This window comes from Tyto alba, unplaced genomic scaffold (assembly GCF_018691265.1).
Source record: "Tyto alba isolate M040663 unplaced genomic scaffold, T.alba_DEE_v4.0 Super-Scaffold_42, whole genome shotgun sequence".
In the NCBI taxonomy this organism is placed as follows: Eukaryota; Metazoa; Chordata; class Aves; order Strigiformes; family Tytonidae; genus Tyto; species Tyto alba.
In genome coordinates, this window is record NW_024881318.1 from 38,833,521 (window position 1) to 38,847,538 (window position 14,018).

Genomic DNA, 14,018 nt, shown 5'->3' on the forward strand with positions numbered 1-14,018 from the left:
TTTTTTTTTATTCGTTTCCATACTCTCTATGTTCTGAACACCTAAATAATTTAGAAAGTAGGTAAGAATGGATTAGCATTGCCATCTGCACTATTCTTAGTCAGAAGAGGTCATATGTTTTCTTATTACAATAAATTACAGGTTAAACAGTTCTGTCATGTATTTCAGTTTGTGTTAACACTATTTGTAAAATAAGTAAGCCTGCTCATTTCCTTTATATGTTGTGTAACTTCCACTACTGATAACTTCTTAGATAGACAGTCTTCAAAGAGGTAGGTCAACTAAAGACTTGCCCTGGAGCTGGTCCTTTGTGCTTTCTTGTTTAAAGCTTGCAATGCCTTGTGCGTGGAATTTAGGTCTATGGGGAGGGATAGTCTTTTGATGCTTCCTTCTAGCTGCTACTATCTTTACATAATAGGAGAGACACATAAAGAGCATACTGTTGTGGACTGCACCTGAGAGCTTCTCTTCACAGAAGGAAATAGAAAACAACTGTGACAAGGTCTGCATGCTATTACTCAATCCGCACTGCAGATGTTTAAACTTCACCTTAATTTTCTCTCTTCTGTGGTTTGTCCATGAAGTTAATTTGTTTTATTGTCTGTCTACTTCATTACCTTACTTTTTTTTAAATCACAAATTTGTGCATTAAATCTTCTATTGGAGATAAATAATTGTACTCTTTTCTGTTTAGCACTTTGAAAGAAGCTCGTTGTGATGCGCAGCTCTCCTGGATTTGCTTCTCTGGCTAGCCTCTAAGATTCAGGGTCCAAGGACTGCCCAGTTCTTTTTCCACTTTAGAGATCACTTCATTAGGGATATTGATCCCTGCATTTCCTTGCTGAACTAACTTATTTCCAGCCAGGTTGTTAGGTCTCTGTGCTTCCTTTGTTCTGTGTCTAGAACATTCATCAGTATCAGCATGAGTAGTCCGGGGGGACTGAGGTCAGTACATGGCCTTTAGGAAAGTATTGTATTTGCTCTGTAGTCATCAATGAAGCAACCAAGGAACTAGCAGCCAAGTTGTTGAAGGTCTGCCTTAACTTTTCTATGTCAGGCTTTCTGGAAAATATGTAAGTACTGAGCAGAATAGTAGAAAAAAAATAAAATAAAAAAAAAAAAAAAGTTAAAATTTCTGGTTATGAACTAGTTATGTGTTTGCATTAACATGTTCAATACTATTCAAAATTTTGCAGTATGAGTCATACAAACATAATTTAATTAGAAGCTATTATTTTGAAAGGATATTGGCATTACGATTGTGTTACTGTTTCATTCGTCTGCAGTTCTTCTTTTGTCCAGTTTTGCAAATTGATTGTCAGTAATAGTTCACTGTAATTTGAGCAGTGTTAAGATTTTACATTGGAATTTGAACATGTACTCCTACCAGGTAAATATTTTTTGTTACTTTTTAAATTATCTTACTACAAAATACTTTATTAGTTAGTAGTAAGAATATTATTCAGGCTGTTTTTTTTAGGCAAATTCTTTACTAATTTTGTGTAGTAAGAAAAATAATAAAATAATCTCAAATTGCTTCTACTTTACACTGAGAGAAGAGTGAAAGGAATTGTCAGTTTATTACATTTGCATTCAATCTAGTCAAATATAAACATTATCTAATAAGAAATGACATCCCTAAGTTAGGAAAATTCATACTGTGTTTTTAGTGTATCAGGTTAGGGTAACTGAGGAAGATGCTCTCAGCGTTATAACAATTTGGGTGTAATTTAGGCACTGAGATAGAACACTGGAATAAGTCATGATTACATAACATCACTTTAGTTAGTCTTTGTAAGCTGATTATGAGAACAAGTTAATTTCCAAGAATAGGTTTTCCCTTCTATGGAAGGTTATGGGAATAAGTTTGATCATGCTAGTCTGTTAAGTAGTCTGATTTCAGCAACCATTCTACTAATCATGCACTGAAGTGCACTTCTGGTAGCTTTCAGAGGAAGGCAAGTAACCAAGATGGGTAGGAATGTGCCCAGGAATAATGAAACTAATGTGGAAACAGCAGTCTATAGTTTGGACTGCAAGTTACCTCTCGAAAGATGGCCAAGACCTTGATTTTTTTGGTCTAATAAATTAATGACTGACACACAGTGAAATCTAGAACGCTCTAGTTATGTCTTTACGGTGTAGTAACATTACATATTTCAGAGAATACTTTTTATCTTGAGTTTGTTTGCTGCACTCTGGTATTAAAAAAAAAAAAAAATTCTGACATTCTGTCAAAGATTAAATAAAGAACAAGAAAAACTTTAACAAAGTAATTACATGAACCAGAGCATTTTTATGGTCTTTTAAAAGTAACTTCCAATATTTTCTGGGTATCCCATTTGTAGGAACTTTGTGCCTCACTTGGGGTGAGAGGAGAATAAATAGAACAATATCGGGATCTAAAAGCTTAATGGTTTTATTGCTGCATTGTAATTATACTAATAAACACCTCTGTCCATGACCTTGGAATTGATAGTGCAGTGAGAAAGATTTATTGACATGTAATTTGGAAGAAAAATGGGATTATTATGTAATTACAGCATGTGGTTATTAAGCATATGTACTTACATACCGTTTATCCCTGTTATTTCAAGACCTTCAACAATGTTTCAGTTTTCACTCAAAAATACAGAAAGGCTTCTTGGTAAATCCAGTGCCTGGGAGATCTTTGTTATGTTATTGTGTCAACTACAAAGTAACTTTGTTACCTTGAGGTGTGCAGAGGGGATCAATGGATCTTTAAAACAGCGTGTGATGTTTTAAAATAAATGTTCTAAACCCTATTTTTCCTAGTAGTTTAGATATCAATGTGTAGGACTTCCTGCTATGCAGATTCTTGATCTACAAGTTCTTTATATATAGATTTGCTTCTTGCTGCTGTTTATCTAGGATATCTCTAGGGCCCCATCATTTTATCACCTTAGTCAGATTTTACCATGATCTCCCTTTCTATTTGTGTGAAGCTAACTCTGTAAAGAACTTTGTATCTTCTTCTGAAACAATAAGTAACTAACTTTTCAATACCTATTGGAATATAATTAAGTATGTATCTAGTTGGCACAAGGCTAAAGGAAGAGGTTCATTCCTTTGCACTTCGGTCCCCTTTCTTGGCTATATACAGCAACAGCTGTGATGCCAATCTTTCATGTTGTTGGTTTTTTTTTGTTTGTTTTTTTTTTTTTTTTTTTTAAATTTAATTTGGCACTCTGTTTTTATCAACTATTCAATGAATTTCAAGGGCAGTTTTTTTCAAAATGTATACCGCTTTCAGCTTCCAAAATCAATAGCTATGCTATCTTTTAGTCATGGAAAACACAGAAGCACTTCAAGATCATAGCAGAGTAACAAGCTCAAAACAGAAATTGTTTTTCTATGTTGTCCAAATTTTTGTGTTGACTTTTATAATATGTATGTACGAAAATCTCACTGAAGTTCATGGTGCTACATGAATCTTTTTACTGTCTCAGAAGGTCTTTTAAAATTTTTTTTAAAACTTTCTAAAGTAAACCCACTGTAATTGTTTGTTTGGTTTTTGTTTGTAAACTATACAAGAAGTAATTAAGTGATTTGAAAATTATGAACTTAAGATTCTCAATGCTAACTAACAATCTCAAGATTTTATTTATAAATAGTACTTTGTTGTTGTACAAGAAAATTTCTCAGGTGTGAGAATGAAGAAATAAGTATTCTTAATGATAATTTACTAAAATAACTGGTTGTGTGGAATCACCCCATGTCTTTGATAATAAGGTATATTTATTACTGTTGTTTCTATAGGTGAGTGAATCAGGTAATTTTCCTAGTTTTGTACTATCATGGTGCCATTTTATTTTTTACTTAGGAAACATACCAAAAGTGAAAAATACTAATAATAATTCATTTTAACAGTTGCAGTGATTTATCATTGTCAGTGTTTACCATGTCTGTTTCAGTACCTGTGTGTGCCGCACTCAGACAAAACATATACCTTGTTTAAGGTTTGTGCTCTCGGTTGGCACTTGGTATGACACAAAGCATATCCAGAGAAAAAGGAGGCACCCAATCAGTATGGCTTTACAGCACTTCAATATCCATGTTGGATAGTGGGATGTACTGTATCTTTGATGCTTTTTCAACAGAATGATTTAGCATTTGCCTTTTACATTAGTTAAATTTTATTTTACTGTGTCTGTTATTTCTTCTAAGACTGCTCTCCAATTTTTAATGAAGTGAGGAAGAGCAGTGACCTATATAAAAGAATAGACATTGCAGTATGAAATTACATATTTATCAATTCTTATTTTATTGAGGTTTAAAGAGTAAAAGGGATAAGGAGAATCACGTATGTATGTTTTTCCTGCAGGTACTTCATGCAGGAGGATGTGGCTGGCATAATATTAAAATAAAATATGCATACAGTAAACAGCATTTGTTGCTGTCTGTGTAAACACTTATACCTAAATACAAATGTATGGTTTGGTCAGAACTCTTCTGAAGAAGAATATAGTGTTTGAATGTAAACTATATAAAGTGATAAATCTGCCAATGCCCATGTTAATGTTAGAGCCATGTTAAAAAAAGATTTGTCCAATTAGTTAATTAAAGAAAATGAAAAACTCTTACTGAAGCAAGATCAAAATTCTGGGTGGCATAAATTGACATACTTGGAATTGTCCATAACTGCTTAATGTGATGGCTCACACTAATGTGCTGGGGTCTGGTGGAATTGTGCAGCAGTCCTTTCCAAGAAACTTCTGCAGAATGACCTGCAGCACTAAAACAGCTGAACTGGGATCACCAGTATATTGAGGTCATGGACAGTATATTTTCTTATTCAGAACTGAACCTTAAATTCTCTTTAGAATGTTTCTTGAAACTGTTCTGTAGACTGTTAGGATTCTCATTTTTTGAACCAGTGTTTGAAGTGGAGACATACAGCTAGTGTACCATAACACTTGTTTCTTAAATTTAGTTCTGAAGGAGAAAGTTGTGTGATTTAACCAATCCCTGATGATTTTTTAGTCTTTGTCCAGATTCCCACTGACTTCAGATTGTATGTCTTTTGAAATAAACAATGGAAATGAAACAATGGTTATTTAATATGTAGGTAACATTTCATTGTCATTGTTAATAAGTTTATTGCTGTTATTTCTCCTTCTTCCTATACTATCTTTAACTGTTACAATTTAGAAATATTCAAAACAAATGAAGTAGTGCAGATCCAATGGGAGATTATTTTTTGAGAACGTAAAATAGTCTGTTTCTGGGCTTAGAAATGTCACTGGTAATGCAAGATCATTAAGACCAGTAGTACAAGGTCAGAGACAGATGGTTTGAGCCCACTTCACCTACAATGAAATACCAGAAACTGGTACAGTACGTTGTATCATCATAGATATCCAGCTAAATATTTCTGTCTATGTACATGTGATATAGTAGCACTTGTAAACCACAGTAAAGATAAAGTCTAAGTGCTGTTCGTATCTTTATCTTGTACAGTGCCTGCTAATGTGCAGAATTAGGTAGTGTATAGCAAAATCAAGCAACAGTATTGCAGATGTTTGTGTATAGCAGAGCGCAGTGTTACAGAGGAGCATCAGAATTTCCCTGTAAAGTTAGGTGCCTTCCTTACACACAGGTACGTGAGAGAGTTATGAAAAGTTATCTTTTGCAGTACCGGGTATAAACAATCTTCCTGGAATCTTGGAACAGTAGCAACCATAAGGCTGGAGACCTGTCCAGGGTAAAAAGAGTAAGAGGGGAAAAAATAGGATTATTTCTTTTCTGTGGCACTTAAGTAACTAAGTTAAAGACATGACACTGCTAAAGCACAGAAAAGCTGCTGCTCCTGCAGGGCTGGATATCTTGTCTCATTTACAGTTGCCCAGGATTAGGTATTGTGGTGGGAGAGGAATTCACTTTTCTAGGGAGAAAAAAGAAACATTGGTCCTAAGGTAGCACGTCACAGGTGAATGAGGAGTGAATAATCGTATGCTCATGCCACCATGCATGTGATTCCAAGAATTTATTCTCACTTAACATCAAGGGTTTTTTCTAATACACTTAAAGCTCACAGTGATAAGGACTGAGTTTTTCTAAAATTGTCTTTGTTCCATTAAGGTGGTATAATCCTTCTCTGAAGCTTTTCAGTAATGCTGACATAATTCACTTACCTCAGAAGATGATAAAAATATCTAGATTATCAAGTGCATATATTTTATTATGTACTTTAACCTTTTCCAAAACATTGTTTCAAAGTAGGGCTTAATTATGATCTCTGATTGGATTAGTTTATGTCTGGAAGGCCTAGTGCATCTTGGTATTCAAAAGGGTGTCCCTCAAAACTTTTTCAACTTTTGTTTCTGTTTAAACACAGCAGTATACCTAGCTAACACATTTTAACACCGAGGCTTTTGTTTGCTAATTCTAACAGTCCATGAGGATCTAGCCTATGTGTGGGCAGTTTATATTTTGTGATTACTTCATATAGAATCTTTCAAAGTTTTGCTTAGTTTTACTTTGAAGCTGAGTGACATGAACATAGGATGTCTTTCCTGGAAGAATTGTTACTATGTAGAATTTTTCAGGAATAGCTACAATGTTTAAATTATTAAGATCTCTTAATTCACAGTGACTTTAAAAGATACACAGCTCAGTGACTTCATAAAGCATTTTCAGTTGTCCTTTGCTAAACATTTTGATGTTAATGCAGTTGAAAAATGCATTCCTTTCTTTTGATCAGAACAGATTTCCTCTTGAGAAATAAGTATGCAATGTAGCACAGAGATATTAAACCTAGCTTTAAGTCTTTGAGGTACTGTAATCCAGCCTGAACCACTGCAGGTAAAATGCTTGTGGTACCTAAACTTGCTTGGATATCTGATAGCCATGCTTCAGTCAATAAACAGACTGTTGTCTGGGCACACATAGGTAATGCCAGTCATTTTCACAATGGGATTGCCTACAATTTCAGATTACTTTTATAATAAAAATATCTTGCAAGATGAAAACTTAGGCATTTTCCCCATCTAATCCATTGAGTGACTCTCAAATTTTTATTGAAAGGTTCTTAATACTTAGGTTCTAGATCTTGCAGAGTAACTATGTATCACATCTGTTTTTTAAGCTACTTGCACCATCATTTAATTTATAATTGTCTTTGGATGATTGCTTGACTCTTCTTATGATACTGATTTGGCTAAAGCTTTCTGCTATTAGCATAGTTTGTGTTCCAGTATTATGAAGGTTTCTTGATATAAAACAATCACAACCAGTTGTATTTGATACTGTGCTACAAATGTTAAATAAAAGTCTGCAAGTATTCCTTCATTCACTGTTTTTTTTGTTGGTTAGTTATTAAAATCATTAAGCCGAATTGGTGTTACTGTTTTGCTTAGCACACCCACTTGTGCTCTGTGACCTCATTACACAGGACACTTTTAAAGGCATGAAGAGCCATTTTGGACCATGTTAGATACACTGTGATCTGTAAACTGTGTTTAACTGCTTCCATGCTGCATCACATACTTCAGAGAAGAGTCATCAGGTATGTCCTTTTTCAGAATGCCAGCATATGCAAAGATTGCTGCTGTCAGGATGAGGGTCCAGTTGCAAAGAGGTTAAAAAAAAATCGCTTTTTCTGTAGAGCAGATACAACTCATTCACATGCCCTTTTGAGTACTCCTATTTTCCTAGAGAAGTTTAAAGGACACGTGAAAGCATTTGCTATTGAAGGATTGTCATGGGTGGTCATCCTCAGGTTAGCTCTGCTTTCTAAGAGCAGAACAGCCACATGGAGTTCACTTCAAACTGTTTTAAGACATTACTGCAGCCACTATGAAACACACAGTGAATCCAGATATAATATGCTGATACTGCAGTTTGATTTCCAGTTGAGAAGTGTAAATCCATCATATCTGTTGACATAGGTCTAAATATATGCCTTAGGTGTTCTTTTTTCTTATGTATGGATGAGAAGTCTCAGTTATGAATTTTTTTTTTTCCTCATGGAACTTTTTACTGTGAGGTTTTTTTATCTCCCGTTTTGGTAGAAGTTTCATTTTGAGTTTTTCTTGATAAGTAAGAATTCTTTTCAGAAAACATCCTACGGAAATTCAGCCATGTGGTTTGAGCTAATATAATTTGGTTTGCATTGCAGTCATGCACGCTAAAATACAGTTGGCATTAAATATGTATGTAACTTTTGTATTTGTATGTTTTGGATTTGGACCTTTTGAAGACACAAGCCTTTTCTAGGTTATCTGTAGACTGTCTTTTGAGGGACACTTGGACTGTCCTGAAGATTGTATTTGCCAACAGGGATAACGTGAAGTGTGTTTCAGCTGGTGGAGGAATGAATGCTGGCTAAACTTTGTTGTTTTGTTTTGGTTTGGTTTTCTTCATTGTGGAATTTTATTAGTTATGTGTGTAGGACAGTTTTCAGGATGTATTCAGTGTACAGATCTTTTAAATAATATTTTTGCATCTAAATGGAAAGCATGCATATAAAGCTTCATACTGAAGACAAAATCTGTAAATTCACAAATTAGTTCATAATACACATACTGCCATATAGTTGCATATCCTGTAGTGTTGTATTGTGTCTGTGTTACTTAAATGTATTTAGTAAGTAGTTTGATCTAGCTTTAGTTGGTCTTGGAAAATAGGCTCTCAGTGTAAATGTGTCACACATGCTTTGCGTGAATTTAAGCTGTATGACTGTCAGCATTCATTTAGAATGGTAGTCCATCTGTCATCTTTTGAATAGTCAGGGTTTGTGTGTAAAGAATGACAATGTTAAACTTCGATTTTATTTTATTTTTTTTTTTTTTTGTAACTGGTTTAGAAGAACAAGGTTCCTTACTGCAGAGCCTAAGCTTGTTAAAATTATTTGTGGAAGGACCCAGCTGACAGATATCCAATGGGATTTTTCTTCAGTGCTATCAGTTACTTGCTGTTCTCTCCAACAAGTGTTTTTTTTATAATCAGTTTATGGGGAAGAAAAGCCTAAATCTAAAATAACTCTGAAGGGAACTCCTAAGGATTCTGATGAAAACTCAACTGATCTATGAGCTTCTGGTGGACTGTAGAGAAAGTAGTGCAGTGATGTCTGAATTAGCACCTGAATGCCTAAACATCTGAACTAAACAGATAACTGGCATTTTATGGAATGTCAGTAAATTGGAGTTTGGCTTCTAAGTTGGTTCAGAATCACTTGTGCTTGAAAGTGAAAGCTCAGCATCTTCACAGAACTACATGCAGACACAGTAGGTTTTTAAAACCTTCATTCTTCTTATCATATTTAGCCTCAACTTTCTAACAATTGTAATTGTCCGCAGAAAACATTTCAAGATAAATGCATTATCAGGTTTTGAAATTTTCTTATTTTCGTAAATACTAAGACCTGGGGGGCAAAATAAAGGCTATATTGTGGATTAAGTGAAATATCTCAAGGCTGTGCTTTTCTGATAACTGAACCTGAAGTGACCTTTCTCAGACACAATTACAGAGCTGTATGTTTTTCCTTTAATTTCATCAGGGGTTTAATTAGTATACAAATAAAACTTCCCTTATCTTCCTTTCTACCTAATTGGCTTGTCTTCGCTCATATATGAAGAATGTGAAAATGGGCTGTAATTAGGGTGACCGTGTTAACCTTTTTTTCTCAAATGTACTGTTGCCTAAAGGCCTCAAGGCCTAACAACAGTGCTTTGGATTATTGCTTTGCAATCACTATGGCTCTCCCATAGGTTTTCTCATGAGCAGAAGGGCTTTGGGTGCTGCAGGTTCCCACTGCTTAACGGGATCTTCATTCTTCTCCCCACTAAATGTTTATTGATTATCTCAGTGCTCCACACTCAGCCTCCAACAACTTAATATCAGGTGACAGTCAGGAGAGTTCTCCAAGTAATTAGAGTGGAGCATTGAGGGAACAATTAGGAGCAGAGTTATTAAACTTGATTTATCCTATTCTCTCCTGAACACTTTCTTGGATATCAGAACATCACACTTTCACAATCTACCCTGGCTGAGAAATTAGTGGCTAACCTGCTGCTTATCATTGTTGCCTTGCTGCCTAGAGGCACACCCTCTTGGTTTCAGTCACTCAGCTGGAAATATTAGAGTCCATAAAGTTTATCAAGGGTTTTAATTAGATCAATCTGAAGAAGGAAAAAAAAAGAGGCTTAGCCAACCATTATTTTAGAATACTCCACACTGTATTTGAACAATTTCCAAGGCTTGACTTTAACCCACAGCAGTAAGGAGCTTCAAGTGAATGCTGAAACTGCGTTTAGAGAGCTAAAATCTGTTTACATTTTGCTTAGATATTGCAGTATTGTTAGGTGAAGTCTGAATCCTTTGGAGATTTCTGTACAAAACGGTGGAAGTTTTGAATATAATAAAGCAGCTGTTCAGTGAGATATTTGATTTAATAATTTCTTTATTGCTTTGTCACCAGATAGTGTGGATTTCTGGCCATGCCTCTCAAAGAGTTAGGTTTCAAGCTTCATCCTTGTTACTGCCTCATTAGTAGGACTGTGCAATTGGTAAGCAAGATTGGTTAGGAGCTCCCAGAAGATTTTGACACCTGGTGGGTCTCTTCACCATTTGTGGTCAGTGATGAAAGCTTTATGTGGGAGCAGACAACTCTTCAGACCTCTTCAGAAGGATAGCTGTCAAATAAAAATGAAATAAATATGCATAATGTTCCTATTCTATCTTTCTTCACTGATTTAGACCACTAGAATCTTGGAGCCAGATTCTGTTCCAGGAGCCTTTACATCAAAACTTACTTGCATCAGAATATTAGCAGAATTATCTATTCTACATCAGCCAGAGCTCAGTCCTGTGACTGCATCTTAAAAAGAGATTTTTCAATCAGATGGGAAAGTGGAGTGGACAGAGCATTGGCACCAGAGAAATTGTTCTCTGTTCAATAAATTGTCAGAAGTTTGGAATGGGGGGAGGACACGGACATGACTCAACTCAGTTGTCAGAGCTGTTCCTCAATGCTGACTTACCCTAAACCAAACAAACAGTAAACACAATAAATATTCTTTATTTTTAAATTAAACACGTCTGCTTTTGTCCTTGCTAATTCATATCCAGCTTCTTGGAAATAACTTTTCTGAAAATTGGACAAATCACAAATTCAGCTGTTCAGACAGGGCTTTCATAGCTGCTGCTGGCATTAGAGTAGAATTTCTGAAGGCAACACTTCAGGTTTTGGATATCCTTTTGCTAATAAGGCAGTGGAAGAATGAGATCTGTGTGTTTATCTTTTCCTAGGTGAAAAATAATATTATTCATTGAAAATAATGGCAAAAGAGGCAGAATAGAGTTGTTCAACCTGCAGTAATTTGAGCAAGACTAATACTAGCATTTCTGGGGTACACTTTCCTAAATAAACTCCTGTTTTTTTGTTTTGTTTTTTTGTTTTTTTTTTTTTTTTTTTCCTCCTTACAGCAGTGATTAATCTCAGCCTTGATTTTGTAAATTGCTGAGCAGGAGTTCAGATAGTGGTGCTGTATCTTCCAAACACACTGTTTAAATAACTGCTTTTTTGTCTTGAGAAATGTTTGAAGACAATTTACGCCAATCCACAGATTTCAGTTTATTCTACAGGATTCTGCAGTTTTATGCTGTACTTTGTTATGTTATAGAAATTTCCTCTAGCACGCTGGTTTTTGACATGCCTTTGGCACTTGACTAGGTCTGAACCTTCTTCAGATTTGTTGAGTTTTCACTGCCCTCCAAATTTTTATCAGCCTTTTGTATATACTGTTTTTAATACTTATTCACAGCATAATACATATTATCTGGATTCCACAGTCCAGGTCAAGTACTTCTGAGTAGAAATTATGCAGAGCATTCTTAAAACTTTAGCAGAAAACATATCCATAAATTTTGAAAGCAAGGTTCAAGAGCTCAGTCTTGCAAATATGCACCCTTCTTTACTCGTTTAGAATATGTCAGAGAATTTGCATTTTGTAAAAGAAAGTTTATAGCCACCTATTATAATTTCTTTCTAAAAAGGCAATTAAAAGCTATAAGTAAAATGTAACAATTAGCAAACTATGAAGTTACATTATTAATACTTCAGACTGTAAAAGTATTGATTTATCCCCGCAGAAAGGAGCAGCAGCTATCCAGATTCTGTATTAATTAGTTCTGGGTGCTATTTGTCATCTATTAGATTAATCTGAATTGATTTAAAGGATGTTGTGTTAATTCTAAGCTGGAGAGAACCATTAAAAAATACACATACTATTTTGTATATTGGAAAACTAATGTTAAAATAGTGAAAGCACCATAAAACAGCAATTTATTCTTAGCAAGAGTTGCAGGAAAGCTGTACTTAATGCACTAACAGAGAATAATAGATTTTTTTTTTAATCCTGAAATTTCTGAATAGTGCAGAATATTTAAATAAATATTTTGTTCATTCCCCTTCTTTCTTTGTGAGTTCTTTAATGTTCATTTTAAAGTAAGTTTTGAGAATATACTGTTCACTCTTATGCTGTATTTTTATTTCAACTGTGTTTAGATCTCGTATTTGTAAATATAATACCTGTAGCATAGTGTATGTACCTGTTTGATCAATAAATCACCTTATGCTATAAAACATATTTGTGTATAGGCAATATACTAAAACCTGGTGGATTCTGAGTTGGTAATGTTTTTGCTAGAGAAATCATAAAACCTTAAGATGTAACGGTCCAAATCTACTTCCCAGTCAGTTTGTTTTCCACTTTGTTTAATAGCCTGTGGCATAAATTGAAGTTAATTATTTGGGCTGACATGTAACTCTGCTTTCTGTCTGCTTGCAGAGACTCTCCGAGGCAAAGATGGAGCTGAGAAGAAAAGATCAATCTCTGCATCAGCTCAATAGACTTCTTACCCAGCTGGAGCAGGACAAGCGTCGACTGAAGGAGAGCGTCCATGATGCAGAGAGTGCCCTCTGCATGGCAGCGAAGTGAGCGCTGGGACCTTGGGGAGATCACTTAAAACGGACAAAAGATCAATTCCTACTTTCATGCACAAGGCTTTAGCCTTGGCTAATGTAATGCTAGAAAACAAAAGTACATCTGTCTCTTTGAAATTCAGTGATACTCTTCTAAAAAGAAAACTGTTAGTTCAGGATACTAGATAGTGTGGTTTCTGTAGCTACCCCATAATAGTGCTCCAAATTCTGGATCCTGAGATAGCATGGGCATTTTTGCCAGTTACCTTACCAATTTGACAATGTCTCTTTGACAGATCTTCAATACTTTGTTTATTTAAGAAATGACTGCTTGTTTTCTCTACTTCCATGTCATCTTTTTATAGAGGGATACAATTTATTTATAAGAAATACAGAAGCATCATCTAGATGACAGGTCTTATCTTCCAAAAGAGCCATTTGGACCAAGTCTTATCTGTGGAACAGGATAGATCTTTCAGCTCAGTTGAGAGAGTTTTGGATTTACACATAAACCCCATCCCTTTTTATACTATAACCTGGAGAGAAGAAGAAAATATTCAGGGACTGGTCTTGAAAAGATTGGTAGTCAAAAGGCATTCCATTGACTTGAATGAGATTATTTCTAACCTCTTATATAATCAGATAAAAAGATAAATCTTTGCAGACTGTTACCTGCTACTCTTATTGTAGTATGTACCTTGAATATTGTTGATCCATGGCTAAGATTTTAAAAAAGTTTAATTAAAAAATTTTCATTATACCTGCGATACATTTGACCTCTGAAGAATAATAGCTTAGAAGGTTTAAGGGTTTTATGCACAAGTGAAATAATGTAATTAATATAGTTATCAGTGAAATGTTTAACAAGCTAATTAAAATGACAAATGTTATTTGGTATGAGTGTATTAAAGCAGATGTGACCTGAAGAAGGATTTGTTCTGGAAAGCTTACCTGTTTTCACCCTGCCCCAACTTCTTTTACCCACTCTAGTAAAGATCATTCCCTGTGGCCCTTCTTATATTCAGAAGAGGTATTTTAAAGTGAAGTGGTTTTAAAATTGGTTTTATTTCTA

General features: G+C 34.8%; 1 protein-coding gene across 1 annotated transcript in view; it reads left to right on the forward strand.

Annotated features, from left to right (window-relative positions):
* CCDC171 (coiled-coil domain containing 171) overlaps positions 1 to 14,018 on the forward strand; it is a 129,148-nt gene that overhangs the window by 80,368 nt on the left and 34,762 nt on the right. Inside the window, exon 21 of the mRNA XM_042804472.1 lies at positions 12,813 to 12,958. Coding sequence (XP_042660406.1) covers positions 12,813 to 12,958 — 146 coding nt within the window. The remainder of the gene's footprint in view (positions 1 to 12,812; positions 12,959 to 14,018) is intronic.